Raw genomic sequence first — 21,818 nt, 5'->3', positions numbered from 1 at the left:
GAAAGCTATCACTATGGCATAAAAAAAAGATGGATGAAAATCCTTTGAAAAGTAGTCAACAACATACAATTGATTGTTTAAACTGCTCAAATCGCATAACGTCTGTCTGCTGAATTTTTCAAATCCTGCTGCTAATTCCATTCACGAGCCTGTGAGTAATATTTGGCCTTCTTTGTAGCAGCGCAAGCTATGGAAAATTGCTGCCTGGCTGTCACATCTTTTGGAGATTAACACAATAGGGCAAGACACAAGTGAAAGTGGAAAAAAATGCTGTCTTAGAATGAAATCCGCAGCAGGTGATGATATTGGCGAGAGAACGATGAGCAGGTGAATGCTGTATTATAAGGTCAGCATTATGGCTGGATTTACACTGCATGGTTCAAATGACACAATTCCATTGCTTTCTTCTCAAGCTGGACAAATCGGATATTTTCGGAATCAGGCATCTTCCAGTTGTGGATAAAGTAAAATGTAACTGCTAATGTGATTGTAGTTTAAAGGGTAACTTAACACAAACATTTTCTTTCCAGTAATATGTTCTGTTTCTCAACTAATATTTTCTGTGAAATAAGAATTAAACAGATTCATTTATATCCATTTTAGGAGAGCGGCCATTTTGGCCTTATAACGCCCTCTTCTTCTGTCCAATGAAATTGACGAACAACACGGCTCACCTGATTTCTGAATTTGGTCTTACAACACATGTCCGCTGTGCGTATTCTTTGTCCTCTGCTTACTGAGTCACTTAGTTGATAAACTCTCCATTTTGAATGTCTATATTATATAATCAATAACGTAAATACAGTGGAACCTCTCGGAACTCGTACAAATCGGACTTCAACCAAAAAATCGGAGTAAAAAATGCCTCGGAGTTCGAACACCCAAGCAAAGCAAGCTAAGCCGATCGTAGCTTGAAAAGGGGTAGCCGAGTGAAGCCGAGTGAAGCCGAGTGAAGCCGAGCGAAGCCGAGCAATGCCGAGCAATGCTCACGTTGCGGTAGTTGAGACGAGCAAAGAAAAACATACAGTGCTACAAACAACAGTGGAATTAGGATTAAAGATTATTGCGCCGTTGTAACTACCGTGGCTAATTCTGGAAATACTGGCATGAGGACCCCCTCCTAGCTGTTCAACAACGTGACTAACGTTAAACAACGCACGCAAGGACCGCTTAGTAGTCTAACAATATGCCCAATGTAAAATACACAAACTCAGGACTGAACTAAAGCAAGCATTAACAGCATTTTTCATCCACGGATGCCATCACAGCACAACAAAAAAGGTAAGGTATTTTTTTATTGTTTAAATGCTGTACAGGGTGTAAATGTAAAAAAAAACATAAAACGAAATCAAAATAGGAATTTTCTGTTTTTGGGAACGGATTAATTGCATTCACATGATTTCCTATGGGGGGAAAAGTTTCGGAGGTTGAACAATTCAGACTTTAAACACTTCGCAGGAACGAATTGTGTTCAAACTCCGAGGTACCGCTGTACACTATATTAGAGTTGTGTCTATCATTTAGTCAAAGAAAATAATTCCTGAGGGTGGCCAATGAAGTAATGTGGAGGTTACCCTCATTTAAGTCAACAGGGGGCAAATAAACAACTCTAACGTTGAATTTGTTATTTAAGTATTGTTTGATGCGTTGTCACCATGGCATCCCATGTTGTGTGGATTTATTTAGGTGACATTTGGGAGTTTGTGGGTTAATTCATATGTACCAATATAGGCCCACATCAGATGTATATGCAAATCAAGAAATTAGCATTAGATTGGAATCAAGTACTTGGACTTGTAATCTAGCGCATAATAAAGTCATTTCCCACTATGGATCTTACTGTATTACGCTGACATATAACGATAAGGTTTTGCCACCATATTTCTAGTGCACATATTGTGAGGTTTGAGGTTTGCTTGTTTCCTGTAGAATGTGCAGCATCTCTGCATGATTGAATGGGAGTAATGAAGGTTCCATGGAATGTGATCTCTAGCCCTCAGCAGAAAACGTTCGGGAGGTCAAGTTGCTTTTATCCAGCGTACGCAACAATCTCAAGGTCTCGACTAACTCTGAGCGTTGGAGAGGCTCGAATGAATGAAAGTGTGAGCCAAAGTTTTCAAATCATTTTAAAATGTTTGCACAAAGTCCAGGTCAATTTTTTGGGGGGGAAATTAACAATTTTGGGGGAGGTGGTTGGTATTGTAGACTGAAGTTCACTGAAATAGTTTGAAGGGCGAACGTTGAGTGAGAATGGTAGTTTGAGAGAGATTGAGAAACCTGTGAATTGTTTTAAGATGTGAAAACATGTTTGATATTTCCTCATTCAATAACGCCTAAAATTTCCTTTCACATCCCTCATTGTCGTGGTGGCTCCGTGGGTCAAGGAAAATGCTCAATATGCACCGTATAAATCCAGTTATTCTTGTAAACTGATGATTTTGATGATACAACTGACAGCTCGCATGACGACTCAAACTAACAAGTGAAGCTGATAGGAATCACATCTCACCAACAATAACCACTTTTTTTTTACGAATGATCCCTGTCCTCCATGCATAAAAGTATTTTTATCATTCAAAAGGAGGGCGCTGACTTTAGCTCTGTGTCAAAGCCTTTAGCTTACATAAGAGATAGAAAAAGCTTGGCACGGTGCGCCGCCAACAAAGACGGGGTCTAACCAAGCATGCCTTTATTACTGTTACCAAAGACCATTAGCTTACAGCCGCCTTGGCTAATGCTCTTGGGCTGTGTTGTATGGAGGACAAAAAATGAAAATAAATAGATAAAAGTGAAAATAAAAATAAATTAGGGTATCAAAATTAGTGATCAGCTTTTCAGCAAGCTCTGCATAAGGATGATAACGATCCTGTTAATTGGAATCAGCTGCAGGTCGAGCAGGGAAACCTCTCAAACCTGCAGGAGCAAAGTTTGCCATTCCTGATCTATGTCATATGTTTGTGTTGTTTTTATTTATTTCAACAAACCGTAACTTTAGGTTGTGTGCAAAATAATGACATTGAGGTCAATTCCATGTACAATTTGCATTGCTCATCTGAGGATTGCTTGTAAAATTATGATTGTTTAAGTTTTGATTTGGGCCGTCTGACTAATTGGTCTGACATTACTCATATTTTTTTTATTTTACAATATCATCTCGTGGGCCGGATTAAACCCCTTTGCGGGCCTGATCCGGCTTTATGTATTTATTTTTGCAGTTATTTTCACATTTACTTGTATATTTATTTTTATTTTTTGAAAATCGTTTATTTATTTTTTTTTGCATTCATTTGTACTTTTATTTACTTATGTATATCTATATATTTTTTTTTACATTTATATTTTTTGGGGTATACATTTTTGAGGTTTTTTTATATCCGTTTTTTATTTTAACATATTTTTTTTCTTTTTTTTTTTGGTCCTCCATGGTGTTGGTTATTCTACGTTGTTTATTATCGCCAATAGAATGGTTTGGGGCTGCATGTGTTCCATTAAGCTCTAATAATTGTATGCTGCCTAATGATGAACAACAATGTCTCCTTCCCTAGTGTATATATCCCAATACTGTAGGTAGTTCCAAGGGGTTACGCTAATAGCATTACATAGTATAGCATTGTTGGTAATGTGCTAATGTCAACAACACAACTTTGGAGGTTCCACTGTACATCTCTTGGACAGTCATGTACTGCCTATATCCAATTGTGCTACAATAGCCATATTACCGTAAACACAAATCAGACACTATTATCCAAATTACCAAGCCTTCACAAACTAAATGACCTCACTCGAAACTGAACACCATCCTCTGGTTGTCTTAATTAAACGCAAATGCGCTGTATCAACAAACATTAAGCGACTAAACTGCACTTGAAACGCATGCAAATGGGGAGAATTGCGGCAAAATATTAATAATTAGTTGAGAAGGGCCTCCCCCTGATGTGCCTCGCAGCTTTCACAGCAAGACTGCCTTCATAATGATTTATGTGGTTTGTTAATGTTTACGTGAGTGTGATTTACATATCAATGTGAAATAAAGGCATATGCCTGGTGGCTATACTTGTCTTTGCTAGTATGACTGCGTGCTAATTGTTCATATAGAACAAGCTGTACAAGAATTAGGTCAAATGTAACGAGGTGAATAAAACTGCTTGTTGTGATTACTTCCCTATTGTTTACCGCAGTAAGATTTTTCATTGTCACTAAAATTATTATGACATTTCCTTAAGTAGTGGCCATCTCTTCATTACCTCTTTTACCGCCAAAAACGTGCAAGCATGATAGCGTCCCGATGCAAGCTTGCCCATAATTGCAAGTTCTTGCATCGCAGTCAACCAGGAAGTAACCAGAAGGCATTTCCCGCTGTTAGCACTCTGAAATCACTCTGCCAGTCCCATTGGATGCACATTGTAACGTCGCTGTGAACTCGGTCTGGAATCAAATATTTTTCATTTTGAGTGCACAGCACCTCGCAGCTCGTCCCACAATGAAAGAGTTTGTCGACAGCAAGTTGCTAAGTGCAGCGTGAAAGGGCCTTAATATAAAAGTGAATTTTTACTTTGGGCACAGGGGACTGTGGATAAAATCCCGGTCAGGGTGAACGTTACTCGCTGTTTATCGTGGGTTACTCAAGAAGGTCATCTGCCGTATTAACATGCGGCAACCCCTGCCTGACAGAGATTAAGCTGGAAGTCGGAACAAAAAAAATACTTAATTTTCACTTTATTATTAGTCAAAAAATACATTCCTCCATCTGCAGATGAGTAAATAAATGTCCCCGGCCACTACGGTCAGCTCACCTTGGCTGTGTTATGGAGAGTGAAACAAAGGGAGTGGAACAAATTGTAGGATAAATATTAACATGCATGGAAACCAAGTGGAAGATTAAAAGTAACCTCTAAGGGTACTGACCTTTCAGCACAACTTTGTACACGAGAAGCGTCCTTCCGTGTGATATTTCAAATCATTTCCAGTCTCTAATTGATTTATTTTCATTAAAGTTGTGCCGATGCAATCACATGATCGGAAATCAAGCGATCACGAATTGTTTTAATTGACATCAGCTGAAAAAGATCAGCTTTCTTATTTTTTTAAAATGAAGCCCAAAAAATGTCTTTACAATAATATGCGTAGCAAGTGCTCAAAAGACACAACTTCTGCTCTCTGATTGGTTTGCCAACGCCTCGGAAATGCACTTGATGGCGACTGTGTCCAGACTCAATCACTAATACAGCGATGAATCTAGTTTCCAGGTTAGTTCTATGTGCCCCCACTAGTCTAAAAAGCCATTTTGATTAATATTGTGCTTGTGGAATATGAATCAAGCAGCAAAAACCACCTCTCAGGTGGCAGTCATTTTGCCACTTGCTGTCGGCTGAAAATAACATCACAGTTGCTCAGGGCTCAGGTAATGACCAATCACAAAAGAGGCCCGGGTCGGATTTGAAAAGAAAAAAAAAAATTGTACTGTTCACACTGCATGGGGAAAAAATCGGATACATGTCACATATATTGGCCAAAATAAATGATCTGAATTGAGCTTCAGCGTGAACGTAGCATAATGCTATGTTCAAACCGAACACAAAATCAACTCACCAAATACGTCAACTTGCTTGCTCCCCATTCCCCAAGTCTGCTCCTTTTTGGTCACGAGCCGGCATTGGAAGCTGGCTGTAATGGATATCTCCTGGTCCAGACTGAAATGATATGCGCACATTTAGCTCCTTAGTCGACCTCTCCTGCGGCTCCCGGTGGTGCATCTCTAAAAAAAAAAAAAATTTAAAAAGTTGAAAATATTTTTTTTTACATATATATTTTCATTTTTAGATGAAATATTATTTGAATGAATTAACAATTTTGATTTAAAAAAAATAAATCATTAAATATTCAAAACATGCCAGAGTCCAAATTTATAAGTAAATATAATAAGTATAAAGAGAGACGAAAGGTAGATTTTTTTTCTTTCTAAATAACTAAAATTGTCCAAAAAGTGATCATAAAATGTCCAAAAAGGAAGAAGAAAAACGTAAAATTACCTTATGCACACAAAATTGCAAAAAGTCAACAAAGAAAACGCTCAAAAAGTAACCATAAAATGTCCAGAAACAAAAGAAAGGCAACAAATTACCATATAATGTACACAAAATTGCAAAATAATAATAATTCTTTTTTTTTTAAAGGCAGAAAAAAACATTCAAAAAGTAAATATAAAATGTCAAAAAACAAACGAAACCCAAACCAAAAACGTCAGAAAGTTTACAGAAAGACAGAAAAATCTAAAAATGTATGAAAAACGAAGTCTATTTAAAAAGAAAAAAAGAGCAATGGAAGACGAAAGGTGGAAGAAAATGAATCTCAAAAGTATTGGATGTTGCATATCTTTTGTTATGGTGCAGCTCTTGGGCCCTCAGACTAACACTGACGCCGTTTCGGTCATCGCAATGTTCAAAGGTTTTGCGGCTCCAGACAGATTTCTGGCTATTTATTTGGCCTAAAATGGCTCTTTTGACAGGAAAGGTGACCCCTTTTGTAGACAAACACATTCATATTCACACATATGTTCAATTAGTCTTCATTGAAGACCTAAAATGCATGTTTTAGGAATGAGAGGATGCTGGACAACCCAGAGGAGTCCCACACATTATTCTTAAAAAATTACTCTTTTCTGACTAGTTAGGTATACACTAGTATAGTCATTATCCAAATATTCCAGAATGGTGCCACTAATAATGAGCGTGAACTGTGCACTGTCAAGCTGCTCCATCAGCTGTAACTGCTGAGACGTACATGTTACCTCTGAATTGTGATGAACTGGACTTGTGTGACCGAAACAAATGATTCAGCCACATAGCTGTAAAGGAAAACACACGATGCGTTTTATTATCATGTTCCATTGTGTAAGTGCATTATAACAAACCATATTCCACTCCTAAAAACGAAGTAAAGTAAACGCAAACTCCGTTTTCTATTTCTTTGGTGGAAGAACAAAATCTTTCACCACAAGCAGTCCACTTCGAAGCTACTGAGCGATGTTAATATTCAAACATCTATTTGGCTTCTAAAAAATAGCTTCGAGACGTATTAAAGATTGCGCATACTGACGCATGTCAACATACCGGTGCATGTGAAATAAAACACGCCCTAAGTATAAAATAAACGTTTAGTTAGCGTCACAGACCCGCGTGTTTTTTTATGAGCTCACTTATCGACTAAATCAGAGCGTTTAGGAGGACACATTTATCCACGAAACGGTGGTCGTGATCGCCGACATAAAGATGATTTCATATGCCTACGTAACCACGCATACGGCCTTTAGCACATCAGGCTAGCGAATTAGAACAGTTGCTTTGCCTTTACAATTGTGTTATAGCCTCACTTTGGGTAAACAATAATAAATAAATAAAAAAGGACAAACAAATTTAAATAGGAGCGTCAACATACCTACAGGAGAAGAACGCTGTGAGTATGATTAGTTCAGGGACACTGTGGAATTTTATCAACGCTAAAACACTATAAATACCTACACATTACACGCTTGATACACGGCGCCCAATCACGTTCATACTTTTAGTGGTCGCATTTTAAGCACAGGTTGATCCTTCCTAACTTGACTCATGTTTATCAGTCCAATAATGTTTATTTTCAACAAAGAGTTTCTCAATTCCAACTCTCAAACAGTACCATAACGCACCAGAAGTTGTTCAAATGACTCATTTGATTTTACCAAGAAAAAAATGAATGAAAGTACAGTCATGTTTACATAAGATGAGCAAATAATCGTACTTCCATAAAATAATGATTTGCTAGCTTTCAGTCCAGCGGTCCTCAAACATTTGACACCAAGTACCACCTAAAAAAGTACTTAGCTCTTGAAGTACCACCATCTTGAGCAACTGGTCCAGGTGTTCATGATTCATCAAAACACAAGCCAGAAATTTTACCCGTAAAAAATATAATATTTTATATTCTAAGTGAGTGGCATGCATGCTGTGAACATGAATGCTTAAAACTGTACAAGTGATTCAATTGAAATGTATTACACAAAAATGTATAATAAATGGTACTCAAATAGTTGCGTCTTAGATTAAACACAAATGCATATTGTGTTATATTGTGAAAGTTGAATATAACTGCACACAGTGATTCTTTTGCTTGTCAATAGAGGGAGCCCACGCACCACTACTATATCATAATTAAGAATCACTATTGAAGTATTTTGCAAAAGTTGTGTTCCACCCAAACACTTGCAGAGTTTGTCACAAGGAGAAACTACACTACACTCTTTCAAGTAAAAGCTGGACAGCACACAAACCTCTTGACATGCCGATGAGCCTCTTTGACTTAACTTGTAGTTAGTCACAGTGTTGCTGTAAAAATCCCTGACTCCTCCCAACTTGTTCAGGCATTATAACTCCTGAGAGGTGATGCCAGGCGTGCAATCCCAGGGTACCATTGGCGGTTCACAATCAAATGACAGAGCGGCTATCAGGTCCACACAGCCTCCTTCTTCAGTGTAAGTACTGCACCACTATATGTTACTGCATTTAACTGACAATTACCTTTACACTTCCTGTATGAAAAAAAATGATTGATGTTTTCTATCGTATGTTACGATTCAGCATTGATACACCTGTGTATATTGCTCTGATGACACAAAATTCATCTTTCTGACGTTACTAAAATGGCATTACTGTATAGTGAAATGTATTTTAAAAATGCTGTATTAAAGACCTTGCTTAGTCAAAGAAATGGAAAAATATCATTTTTAACCTGGATTTAAAAACATTTCCTACTTCAACATGCCTTAACGCAAAAACCAAAATATTGGCCATAACTGCTTTTCATTGAACCTTTTCATGGTAAAATGATGTTTCCTTCATCAGTTGCATCCATATTGTAATGTATCTAAAGTTGTAAAGTATAATCGTGCAGAATTTGAGCAATTTCAGTGAAGGCCAGATTAACGGATGTCTCTGAAAGACCTCTTGGGCTGCCACTGCACCGTAGAAGAAGTAGTAGAAGCAGCATAAGAAGACCGTCTTCTGGCTTCAAGGCAAAGCAAGCACGAAGAAAACAAACTACTTTCGTACAGTATTTTGTTTTGAAAAGAAGATCAGATAAAGATTTTCCAAGTCCCAATTTTTTAACCTAATGGGAGATTATTCGTTCCCGTTCAACTGAGACAGCAACACTGCCTTCTAGTGGACAGAGTAGGGGCGTGCCTTTAGTTTTCACACGTGAATGTTTCAAACCTGTCTTGAAAACGGTGACATTTGTCTCAAAAATAAAATTTGCGCGCCCGCTGATCCACAAACCCACATTCAACAACTCACAAATTGAATATTTACAAATTATAATTGTAGAACTGTCACGGTGTGGTCATGGAGCGGCGTGGTGTCTGTCGGCGCGTGAAGTGGAGGACTCAAAATGCAGCGAGGCAGGAGAACCACAGCAGGAGTGCGGGCGAAACTATCGTGCTTTATTTTACAGAAAACACTAACCAGGATACTGATTAATGCTAACTAAAGAACAAACTGAAAAGATACGAAATCAAAATGACAGACATAACTGCGGTGTTGATCGTGACAAGCGGCAATGATCCCACGCCGACTGATCACCACCCGGGAATTAAATACACTCACACTAATTGGGTAACTAGCCACACCTGGGGCCAGGCATAAGTGGCTGAGGGCCCGGATTGGTCAACCCGGAAGGGCTGGAACCCACTCAGGACCAATCGGGACCCTCAACCAAAACCAGATCTTCTCAGACATGACAAGAACTGTCTGTAATGTGAACTACATTTTGTTTTGTTTACAAATGATGTGCCAATTTAATTTACTTATAGTAACACATGATTTCTTGTAGTGCATAATTTTGTGATTACACATGTATTTAAATTTTCTTATTTGTGTACATATCTTTTAGTCGAGCCAATTACCTAATGCCCATGTTGTACTATTATTATAGGGAGTAAGGAGAATCATGAATGAATGGTTCGCACCTGTGTGTACGGGGCACTCTATATGCGTATCCACGCCGAGCTGTCTTGTTGTCGAATGTCAGGACCAGGATGCCTCAACGGTTTACGACCTACTAATGCTAACTACGACTAGTGCTACTACTAATCTCGCTAACGCTAACGGCGAGCACAAATACTGCTACTCCGGTTAAATGTGAACAAGTATGTGAGGCAGTGTGTGAGTGTGTTGATGTGTGTGTGTGTGTGTGTGTGTGTGTGCAATAAACGACAGTTGAGTTGTATCCGCCGTGCTTGTCCTGTCTACCCTTCCAGAGGGAGTGAGTTAAACTAAAAGTGAGTTTAATTAACAACTGGACAATAGTGATAAATGCAAACAGCATTTAAAAAAACACGTGCATTTGTGTGAATTTTGTGACAAATCTGTCACCGTACAAAAAAAGCATCGTTCAACCAGTAACATTGCATCGTGAAATAGAGCGAGCCATTTTTTAACACTTTAGTTTCGTCATTTAGTTGTAAAGGTAGCACACAAATGGGTTAACTGATCATGAGTATTGATTAGGGAAAGGAGAGTACCGATACCAGGTATCGGTATCGGGCCAATACCAGACTTTATTTGAAGTCGGTACTTGTGACAGTATTAGCCACCGTCTTGTGGTCATTTTTATCAACAGGAACTAAAAATTGGAAGAACTGAAAACTCTCATTAACTCATTCACTGCCATTGACGGCTATAGACGTCAAAAATTCATATTCAGCATATTTCTATTAGTTAGATTTTAGATCAAGAGTATGAAAACCTAGGACAAATTTATTGTTCATTTAGAACAGATATCAAATTTGTGATTAATCGTGAGTTAACTAGTGAAGTCATGTGATTAATTACGATTAAAAAAATTAATTGCCTGACGCCCCTAATTTTTAATAATCTTTTTTCTTTTTCTTTTAAAAATCGCATTAATTGTAATTAATTGCATGACTTCAATAGTTAACTCACAATTAATCACAAATTTTATATCCGTTCTAAATGTACAATAAAACAATTCTAGGTTGTCACACAAAATGTGAAACTAATAGAAATAGTTCAAATTAATTTTTGACGTGTATAGCCGTCAATGGCAGTTAATGAGTTAAGTTCTTGCAATGTTAAGGAAAAGTACTATGTTGGGATATATAGGTCTGGTGGGAACCTCCACTGGTTCTTGTATCTTAATGTTTACGATATTATGCTAACAGTAATGACCAGAAGACTGCATGTTCTCAGTTAACTATTACTGAATGCCAGAACGATCGAGTACACAGCTGTGGAAGAGGAACTGCTCTATTCCAAAATAGTCCCTACTCTTATACTGTCTAGACCGTCTCCCCACATGGGCGGACGGTTCAGCCTTGCCCATGTAAGAATGATAGAAAGGCGCCAAGCAAGGATGAATAATTGCGACACAACGGCCTAGCTCAAGTCACCTATCTAATCATTAAGAATCCTAATCTAAGAGGTCTTTCTTTAAAATGATCAGTCATTGCTTTTGGGGGGGGAATTTTATGAATCAAAAGTACTGGTGGTATTGGTACTTAGTATCGATGAATACTCAAAAAGTTCTCGTACTGGTTTCAGCCTGGAAAAAAGTGCTATTGAACATCCTTAGTATTGATTTGCCCCAAAAAATATATGAAATTTCTGAAATTGTGTCATAGGAGTTTCAGCCAGACGCCAGCAAATTATGCAAATAGATGAATGGCGCAAAGATTTACCAGCAATGCACAGGCATGTTTTAAATGTCAGCTAAAATGTTTTTTGGTTCTTTTATGACTTTATTATTGGTTAACAGAAAAAGTGACCACATCTGCTGGGTCCAAAATAGACATACAGCAACATGAATTAGCAATTTTGGTGACTTAGAAAGTTTTCCAATGAAATGAGCTTCATAACATTGCCTCTTAATTTCTTGCGTGTGATTTTGAGTGACTGCGACTTCTCTGAGGCCATTGAAATCAGGCTCATTGGATACCAATGCCCACAAACGCTACAATGGACAGTCAAGCTCCCTTTTCCCCTCTTTACTGGTAGGCCTATGCCATGTAGGCTTTAACTCATTCACTGCCATTGACGGCTATAGACGTCAAAAATTAATTTGAACTTTTTTTATTACTTTAAATTTTTTTCCACTTTTGTTAACAAGAGTATGAAAACCTAGAATTTTTTTTAATTGTGCATTTAGAACAGATACAAAATTTGTGATTAATCGTGAGTTAACTAGTGAAATCATGCAATTAATTACGATTAAAAAAAATTACTGCCTGACGCCCCTAATTTTTAATAATCTTTTTTCTTTTTCTTTTAAAAATCGCATTGTAATTAACTGCATGACTTCAATAGTTAACTCACGATTAATCACAAATTTTATATCTGTTCTAAATGTACAATAATTTTTTGTCTAGGTTTTCATACTCTTGTTAACAAAAGTGGGAAAAATATTAAACTAATAGAAATGGTTCGAATGAATTTTTGACGTCTATAGCCGTCAATGGCAGTGAACGAGTTAATTATGACTGCTGGGAACTGAGCTCGGTTTTTAAGATGAGCCACACTGGTTCTCCTGGAAGCAATAATTTGAAATATCAATTTAAAAAAAAAGACACCAATGAGGACAAAATAAAGATTTTCACTCGTGGAAAGAGCACTTTATACACTTTTCAATTAATTAATTCTTCATTCTGTTCACCACAGGAGCACAATGCTGGGAGTCGAAAATATGAAGAGCAAGGATTTCTGGAGGGCCGTAGCTGCAGAATTCCTGGCCATGCTACTATTCGTGTTTATCTGTACGGGCTCCGCCATCGACTGGAACTCAACTAAGAAACCAACTACGGGATTGGCACACGTACCAGACACCAACCTCTTCATTTCGATAAGCTTCGGCTTAACCATTGCCACCTTGGTGCAATGCTTTGGCCACATCAGCGGCGCACACATCAACCCGGCTGTCACGGCGGCAATGTTCGTGACCAAGAAAGTGACCCCAATAAAGGGGCTGTTCTACTTTGTGGCCCAGTTAGTGGGCGCAATCGCAGGTTCTGCGATCGTGCTTGCCGTCACACCCGCCAATCTCAGGAAGGATGGTGTGGGCGTCAGCAAGGTGAAGACTCTGGATTTAACATGTACTGTATTTTTCTTTCCTTGACAATCTTTGCGTTTGCTCAGATAGATGAAAATGTCGGCGAGGCACTCGCCCTACTCGTGGAGCTGCTCTTAACATTTCAGCTGGTCTTCACCATTTTTGCCACATGCGACTCCAAACGGACTGACCTCGGTGGATCTGCTTCGTTGGCCATCGGCCTGTCTGTAATGATTGGTCACTTGATTGGGGTGTGTATTTATTATCCAATAGTTGTTCACTTCCATGAAGGAAGCATGCGCTCAGTTTCAATTCAATATCATGAAGAAGTCTTGTCTGTTTATATACAATATGCCTGGTTTGAATCAAGGCTTTTTGACTATGCCTGCCTCCAGCGGGAGTCTCGTACCTGGCTGGCCGCTTACCGTGAGAGCAAGCCAGGGTTGCCAAATACTGTGTCAAATATTCCCCACAATGTCAACTTGAAGTACTTTGAGTCCCCTGTAGGTGGAAAAGCGCTAAACAAATTGAAGGCCCATTTATTTACCATTACAACAAAAACGCTGGCTTTACTTTTAATGACAACGATGCCAGGCAACATAAAAGGAATACATCCGATTCTAAAGACACGAGAGGTGTTACAATTAATTGATTAACTCATTCACTGCCATTGACGGCTATAGACGTCAAAAATTAATTTGAACTATTACTTTTAGTTTCACATATTTTTCCACTTTTGTTAAGAGTATGAAAAGCTAGAAAAAAATGTATTGTACATTTAGAACAGATATAAAATCCGTGAGTACTCTTGGGTTAACTAGTGAAGTCATGTGATGAATTACAATTTAAAAAAAATTAATCGCCTGATGCCCCTAATTTAAAAAAAAAATGAAAGCAATTATTATTAAAAAATGAGGGGCGTCAGACGATTATGTTTTTTAATTGTAATTAATCGCATGACTTCAATAGTTAACTCACGATGAATCACAAGTTTTATATCTGTTCTAAATGTACAATATTTTTTTTCTAGGTTTTTATACTCTTGTTAACAAAAGTGGAAAAAAATGTGAAACTAATAGCAATAGTCCAAATTAATTTTAGACGTCCATAGCCGTCAATGGCAGTTAATGAGTTAATGGACAACTAATCGATTGTCAAATTAACCCTATAAGGCCTGAAATATAACTATAAAATAAATGAGAAAATTCAGATTCTTTGTAAATAGAGTATTTATTGGTCCTTTAGGACATTTTTTAAAATCAACTTCCACATATATGACTTTTGATTTGTCGTCATATTTGATACATCCTGTCACAATGCTTTAAATTTGTACATTTATAACTATCAAAATATAAAAATAAACAAACGTATCAGATATTTCCAAAAATCAGAAAAAACATTTCCCACTATTAAATTATAAGTATTGGTGTCTCTCCTTTTTCAATCGGGGCGATCTTGCAAGGTTGTTGGAAAAGCCATCAACTGGGTGATACTGCCCTCTAATGGATTATCCGTGCAATGCATGTGTCAGATCATATACGTCAGGGTTTTAATGGAGAAATAAATTATTATAATCACGAAAAAGAGGACTCAAAATGTCTTGTATTTAATATAGTGCTGTCAAAGTTAAAGCGTTAACTAATTAATTACAAAAAAATTATCACAATAATATTGTATTAATGCAGATTAATCACACTATTTTGACCGCAGATGATACTTTAGCAAACAGCGGATGGTTACATTAAAGGTAGCACAAGTTGTGCTACCTTTCAAGAGCAATAAACATAACTACATGTACTAAAGTAAAGCAATTATTAAATGTTTGCGTATGACATTCAGAATATTTGTTCATGTCAAACTATTGGGGTCTTAATTTCATTTTAAATTATTCAAGTAATTGACTGATTAGAAAAAGAGGATGATGAGCGTGTGCAGTGGATACTTTTTTTTTGAAGACGTCCTCATAACATGTCATAACAGGTGCTCTTTAAATTTGGCGGGCAAAAATATGTTGATAAAAAAGCCTTTTTATTAAGCGATTAATCGTGATTAATTAAAATTCTAGCAGATCTGATTAATCTGAGCTCTAATTTCTTATGATACGTTTGGCGTTATAGGAATAATCAGTTATTTTTGATAATTGATCATTTTTTTAAAGACCTTGTTAAAATTGTCCAGATCCTCCATTTTCTTAGACCATTATGCCTGGTCATTACGGTAATACTTATCTGCCATTCTATGTATGCTATGTCTGGCAAATGGGTTAAAAAATAAATTAGCCAATCAGAGGGAAGATGTCAAGACTTTATGTCTGGAGTCACTTTTGGAAAACAAACCATTCTCTACTACAACCGAAAACACTCCAGTGTGTGACACTGTGCTTCAGTATGCTGATTCACATTTATGTGCACATCTTTAGTTGTAGTTATCACCTCATGGGAGCTTGCCTAAACCTCGTAGATTAAAAACGGGAGCGCAGAGAAATAGATGTTGCCATCCACTGAATTGCTTGAGTGAATGATCACCTCTGAGTTTCAGTATTATTGTGTGTATTAATTAACGCCTTATATGTCCTACAGATTCCATTCTCAGGCGCCAGCATGAACCCGGCTCGTACCTTCGGCCCGGCAGTGATCTACAATAAATTTGCGAGTCACTGGGTAAGAGATCTTGATGATGTCGTAGAGTTTGTAGCATTCTCTTGTACTTGGGATTTTAATCTGCTTGGTTGCTATTAGTGAAAATGGTTCTCCAAGTTTTGTCTTCCATTCAGTTTCATAGAATTGCTCCTGATGCTGCGTCATCAGTGAGCCCTTTCAGGGACTTGTAGGTTGGAAAAGCACTATATGAATGAAGTACCATTTGTTAACTCCAGCTGTTAACAAAGCTCGCTAGACCATTCTTTACCTTTGTCTATTGTGGGCTATTGGTGGTATTCGTTGACGTGACGGGATGACGGAATCCCCGCATATGGTGTGGCGACTTTTCATTCAGTGTACTGAGCCGTGGTCCCGTTGTGTTTACGCCGAATGTTATTTTCTTATCGATAAATGGCATCCCACGTTACTTGTGTTAAAAAAAGACGTATGCGGAAGGTTTAGATCAACACTCCTTGCAGCGGTACTTGTTAAAACGTTTGATTAATGGCATTGATAGGATTAGAAATGTTTGCCGGTGTTCCGACATTCACGTATCCCAAAACACGGACACTCTTGCGTCTTCTGTACTTTCAACTTTTATTGGTTGCTATGTGCATTTTTTATTTGTGAATTAGAGGTGAAGAATGGCAAGTTATTTTTGATACCAAGTTAGCTCGTTCCCCGGCGGCGCTAGCTACACACTTTAGCATGCTGCAACAACAACATTGCTGACTCATCACTTCTTATTTTCGTCAACTTTTTAATACAAATTCAACTTTTTGAGCTGCTGGGAAAGGATAATAGAGACCTTCACTCATTCACTTCCAGCCATTTTCACTGAAGCAATCCCCTTCACTCCCGGCTGTTTTACTGGATTTTGACAGATTTCGCAAGGCCCACAGAATATTATGTTCTATTGCTATAAAAACATACCAAAAGAAAGATTAGAGTCTCTTCTTTCATCAGGAAAAAAAAGTATATTTCTATCTGTTTCCATTCTGCAGCAATTAGCATTAGAATATAGCTAACTGTGGAGAAATCAGCTTGTTTGCAACACAGCCCTGGTTGATCTCTTATACTCTGCTGCCACCTGCTGGCTGTTTTTGTAATTGCTACCATTGCTTCACCCGTTCTCTGCAATTCAGAGGCTGCATCAAAGCCTTCTGTATGTAAAAACGTATAAATACGTCTTTGGGAGACTTAAAACATTTAAAATAGAACATATTTATTCGTTTTTGGGAGCATAATGAGTTAAAAAGGGTATTTGGAGAAATTTTAAAATAAAAACTTTTGACCACTCAGATCTATTTTTAGCCAGAGCCACGGCTAGCGGGGCACATATATCACAATCGCATTATGGTCAAATGCATCTCACAACATCATCAAAACGGTCAGAACACACTTTGGGAGACTTTGTCGGTTGTAAATCTTTTTAACTTATCCTTGAATTTCTCTACGGATGCACCTTTGTTAATTCACATTCAACGTTTGACATTCCGTGCACCCATGAACAGCACACGTGTGGCACTTGACGTCATGCGTCTACCACAGAGGTGGGCATCGAGGGCCGGAGTCCTGCAAGTTTTGCATGTTGCCCTTCTCCAACACAGCTGATACATGATCAGCTCATCAGCAAGCTCTGCATAAGCCTGATAACGATCCTGTTGATTGGAATCAGCTTGTGTTGGAAGTGAGAAACCTCCAAAACCTGAAGGCCCTCGAGGATCGAGATTGCCCACCTCTGGTCTACCATCTGTATCAGGGGTGCTCAAGTTCGGTCCTCGAGAGCCCCTATCCAGCCTGTTTTCCATGTTTCCCTCCTGCAGCACAGCTGAATCTAATGATCAGCTAATCAGCAAGCTTTGCAGAAACCTGATAACGATCCTGATCATGAATCAGGTGTGTTAGTGGAGAAAACATGGAAAACAGGCTTGATAGGGGCTCTCGAACACCGAACTTGAGCACCCCTGATCTATATGCTCGAGTGCAGTACATCTTCTGACCTTACAATCACAAACTTGAATGGATTTTGTTGAGATTTTATGTGATTGACCAATACAACAAGTAGCACATAATTGTGAAGTGGACAGTGGTGACCACTAGTGTTAATTTCATCAACAAAAACTGAGCAAAAATACTTTTGTGAACACAAATTTTTCACCGATCTAAAACTAGACTAGACTAAAACCTTCATTAAAACTAGGACTAAATCAGTATGTATTTTCAGCGACTAATAAATACTAGATGAAAATGTACTTCACTTAATAAAAAGTGGATTAAAATCTATGGACATTTTAGTTCATGAACAAAAACGAGACGAAAATTATATGATTTTGTAAAATCTTGTCTATGCTAATCTGTCATGTGACACACACCCTTTCAAATCTGCAGCTAGCTAGCTAGCGAGTGCAACACATTGGCACAGACAGGAGGTGGTTTCACGGTGAAAGGTTAAAAAAATATATATATATAGTTATCGTAACGTAACATTAATCCAACGGCTGTAACATTCCAACAATAATGTTAAACCGACCGCTAACTAATGCTAGCTAACTTACGTGCTAATAGCATGGAGCCATAGTAGCCACTGTAATTGTGTGTCAAGGTGTTTTTCATCCCAAAAAAAAAGAGAGAAATGTTTATGTGAAATAGTTTTAGATCCGAAATGTTCAACATAATCTTATGGAGAGAAAAAATACGGGGGTTAAATGATTGTCCTGACTTAAGATAGACTAAAATGTTGACAGTTTTTGTTGACTAAAATGTTTTCTTGGACTAAAATAAAGACTAACAAGCTAGATTTATAGTCGACTAAAAATGGACTAATTAAAAACGGGATGAAGTTGACTAACTATGATTAAAAACTAACATAACAAGCTAGATTTATAGTCAACTAAAAATGGACTAATTAAAAACGAGATGAGGTTGACTAACGAAGATAAAAACTAACAAGCGTGATTGAAACTAGACTAAAACTGAGACTAAATTTAAAAATGGTGGATAAAATTAACACTACTGACCACTGCAGTAGCTAAAAGCCCAGGTTGCCAGCTCAGCGGTCAGGTCAGCGCCTTCTTTGAAGAAACCAACGTACAAGCGTAAAACTTTTCTCTGATACCCCTAAATACAATTCGTCACCTAATTAGTTAATAAAGTGCACCTGCGTGTTATTTACTCCTCGTATGAATACTTGTATTGTGGTTCCGTGAAGGCCTCAATGGTTTGTTTTTTTAGGGGGGGGAAACGTTGTTACGTTGACATACCAGATATAAAAAGTTAACCCAGCTTTTTTTCCTCTTATGCTTCTACTCTTTCTTTCTTTATTTGTACTTTCTGGTAGTCTGGATGCCCTGTGGCACCACGCTGCGTCCGACAGGTCAGGGTTGGAACTACAACAAACATCTTCGGTGTGTGGTGTGCTTTATTGATTATCTCGAGTACACCACACACAAGCCCATTTAACATACATTGATTCATTTTCTCATGTGTTGGGTCTTCCACAAGAAATTGGTTAAGATGTTAAAAACAGGTATATTTGTACCCCACTCTAGGTCTACTGGGTGGGGCCCATGCTGGGTGGCGTCATCGCCGCACTCGCGTATGAATTCATTTTCTGTCCGGACAGCAGCAAGCCAAGTCCAGGCCAGGTGATTCCCAAAAACCAAACAGGCACCTACAAGGACATGGAAGGGCCGGGCTCCATGCAGCCGCTCAAGAAGAAGAGGAGGACCGAGAGAAAAGACCCGCCGCCAACGAGAGACGTGCTGTCCACCGTATGACGAGCAGATGCGCTGGAAATGGAGAGCAATCTATAAGACAGAACGGTTTTTGGCTTTCATCTCGAGTCCCCCACCCTACATCTCATTGCCTTCAAATAATTCATCCTTGAATGCGTTTTTGGTCCAAGAGGCTTTGTGCACTGAACAATTTAGATTACATGTTGCCATATAGCTTTGCGAGCTGCAGAATGACTCTGCAGTCTAAGCGAGTGTGTGTAATGCTGCAGTCAGACCGAACGCAAACTAGCGGCGCGTTTCCGTATATAGTCAATGCAGTTTGCGCGATTGCGTGCTAGGTGTTTCATTTGGAGTAAGGCCGCAGCTGTATATTTTGGAATTTTGGATATCTACTGAAAATATTTCGATTTTTTTTCCCGCTTGGTTAAAGAAAAATGTTAATACAAAAGACAAAACACAACGACCAACTGGTTTTCAGTTTTAAATATTTTTTTTACTTAAATGTAAATGTAAACATCGTTTTCATCACTAGAAACATTAGTGAGATTTTAAACAAATCCCTCCCCTTAGATTTTGTCCAATGAGACGTCGGAACAGCAGTAGCGATTTTGCCGGCTAAATCAGCACATTCGACTAAGCCTGGTTTTCTAAAACGTGATCAGAAGGACCGACAACTGCGTCCGGCTGTCAGCATCAATGTATGCAGTCATTTATAACTATTAAACTGCCTTAGCAGTAATTCAATGGCAATCACCAGTCTATGTGGGGCACTTGAGCGCTGCTAGCTATGCTAGCAACAGGCATTGTCAATACAATGTCAGCGTAATTAAGTGACAGTGAAAGCAAATTAACCCTAATAGTGAAAGATGAGTCAGCCGTTATGTGGGAACAACTTGAAAATACAAGTTTTTCAAGGCATTAATCCACATAATTTTTATTTTGGTGGGTGTGCACGTAAAATAAACCGGTATCCAATGCAGATAAAAACGCCTCGAACGGAGGTACTCGAATTACCGGAAGACTCGTTCAGACCTAATTTGAAGGGTTAAGAGGAGAAAATGTGTGCATCTCAGATAGCCAATCAGTGTTGAGAATGAACCTGCTCCATCACATGCAGATGTTGTACAAGCAGACAACAGACAACTAAAGCCTAAAACAAAAAAAACTGATGCAGTCTGTTGAAATAAAAACAATGCGGGACAATGTCTGCGGGATCGGGAGGTACGCAACGCAGCCAGCTTCTGATGCCGGTCAGGGCCGAGCCGAAAAGGAGCAGACTTGGGAAATGGGGAGCGAGGAAGTTGGTGCATCAGGAGAGTGGATTGTATTGTTTACAGCTGTTGAACTTTCAACCAAGATAGAATTTAGAAGCCAACACGACCAAGTTTTTTTTCTGTCACAGAATTTAGAAGCCAACACCAATTTTTTTTTTCTTGTCACGAACAAAATCATGCGAGATAACGCGGGGACGACGTGACATTTCGTGTTCGGTCTGAACCTAGCATAAGGTCCATCAGTTACGTAGGTTCATCATTGGCAACGGTGAACGAGCGAGGAAGAAAATGTGGCCTTGTTATTTTGGGATTAGTGTCACATTTACTCAAAAGTGCATGTACTGGTTAAGCGTATTATGATACAACAAATGTCCAGTAAGTTGATGACTGCTCTCTATTTTCAGTGCATAGGTGTATGCTCTCATGGGAAACGCACTATTTGTAAATGTTTATTTTTTTTTTTATATACACTGAAATGTACTTCATATAGTTGTAATCAATTTCACGCACCGGTTGACTAGTTTTAGTACATCATCTAAAAGATGGATGAATCGATAGATTTTTATTTGGCTTCAGCTGCGTATCATTGTCATCTGATCTGGAAATTGGTGCTGTGAATTTTATGTAAGATGTGATAATAAAGTTATACCAAGATATGGACATAAAAAATTGTATGACTTAATGCATCATAGGAAAAAGACCCACTTCGATAAAATGACACTCAAAACACAAGATGACTGATGGGATGTATGAAACCTCTACCACAGTTTGGCTTTAGCCCCAGGTGCTAGCTAGCTCGCTCCAATGGTGCTCGTTTACCTGCTAGTAGTGATGGGAAAATGAAGCTTCATGAAGCACTTGTGATATTTTTTGACTCCTCTAGATGGCACTCTTGGTTGAAAGATGCAGTGGAAATGTAAAATTTCCTTTGCACTAGCCTTTATATTTAAACCAAGAGCACCATCTAGGGGAGTCAAAAAATATCACAAGTGCTTCATGAAGCTTCGTTTTCCCATCACTACCTGCTAGCTCCCTAGCTAGCTTCCATGGTCATCATTTACCTGCAAGCTCTCTAG

At 38.3% G+C, this 21,818-nt stretch overlaps 1 protein-coding gene and 1 long non-coding RNA gene across 4 annotated transcripts in view; one reads left to right on the top strand and one right to left on the bottom strand.

The window, feature by feature from the left end:
* The window catches only part of LOC147181167 (uncharacterized), an 86,560-nt gene extending 79,088 nt beyond the window's left edge, over positions 1-7,472 (bottom strand). For all 3 annotated transcript variants that reach the window (XR_015095618.1, XR_015095617.1, XR_015095619.1), the window contains exons 1-3: positions 7,435-7,472; positions 6,788-6,844; positions 5,590-5,755 (exon numbers count right to left, since the gene is read on the bottom strand). This is a non-coding gene — a long non-coding RNA (uncharacterized LOC147181167). The remainder of the gene's footprint in view (positions 1-5,589; positions 5,756-6,787; positions 6,845-7,434) is intronic.
* On the top strand, positions 7,289-21,553 carry aqp4 (aquaporin 4). The gene is made up of 6 exons (XM_086081157.1): positions 7,289-7,452; positions 8,396-8,506; positions 12,705-13,113; positions 13,179-13,343; positions 15,672-15,752; positions 19,283-21,553. The coding sequence occupies exons 2-6, from the start codon at positions 8,418-8,420 to the stop codon at positions 19,508-19,510; spliced, it is 972 nt and encodes a 323-aa protein (XP_085937283.1). The 5' UTR covers positions 7,289-7,452; positions 8,396-8,417; the 3' UTR covers positions 19,511-21,553.
* The last annotated feature ends 265 nt before the right edge of the window (positions 21,554-21,818 follow it).

This window comes from Leptonotus elevatus, chromosome 1 (genome assembly GCF_054856555.1).
Source record: "Leptonotus elevatus isolate MCC_2025b chromosome 1, RoL_Lele_1.0, whole genome shotgun sequence".
Lineage (NCBI taxonomy): Eukaryota > Metazoa > Chordata > Actinopteri > Syngnathiformes > Syngnathidae > Leptonotus > Leptonotus elevatus.
This window is presented reverse-complemented; position numbering and strand designations above follow the sequence as displayed.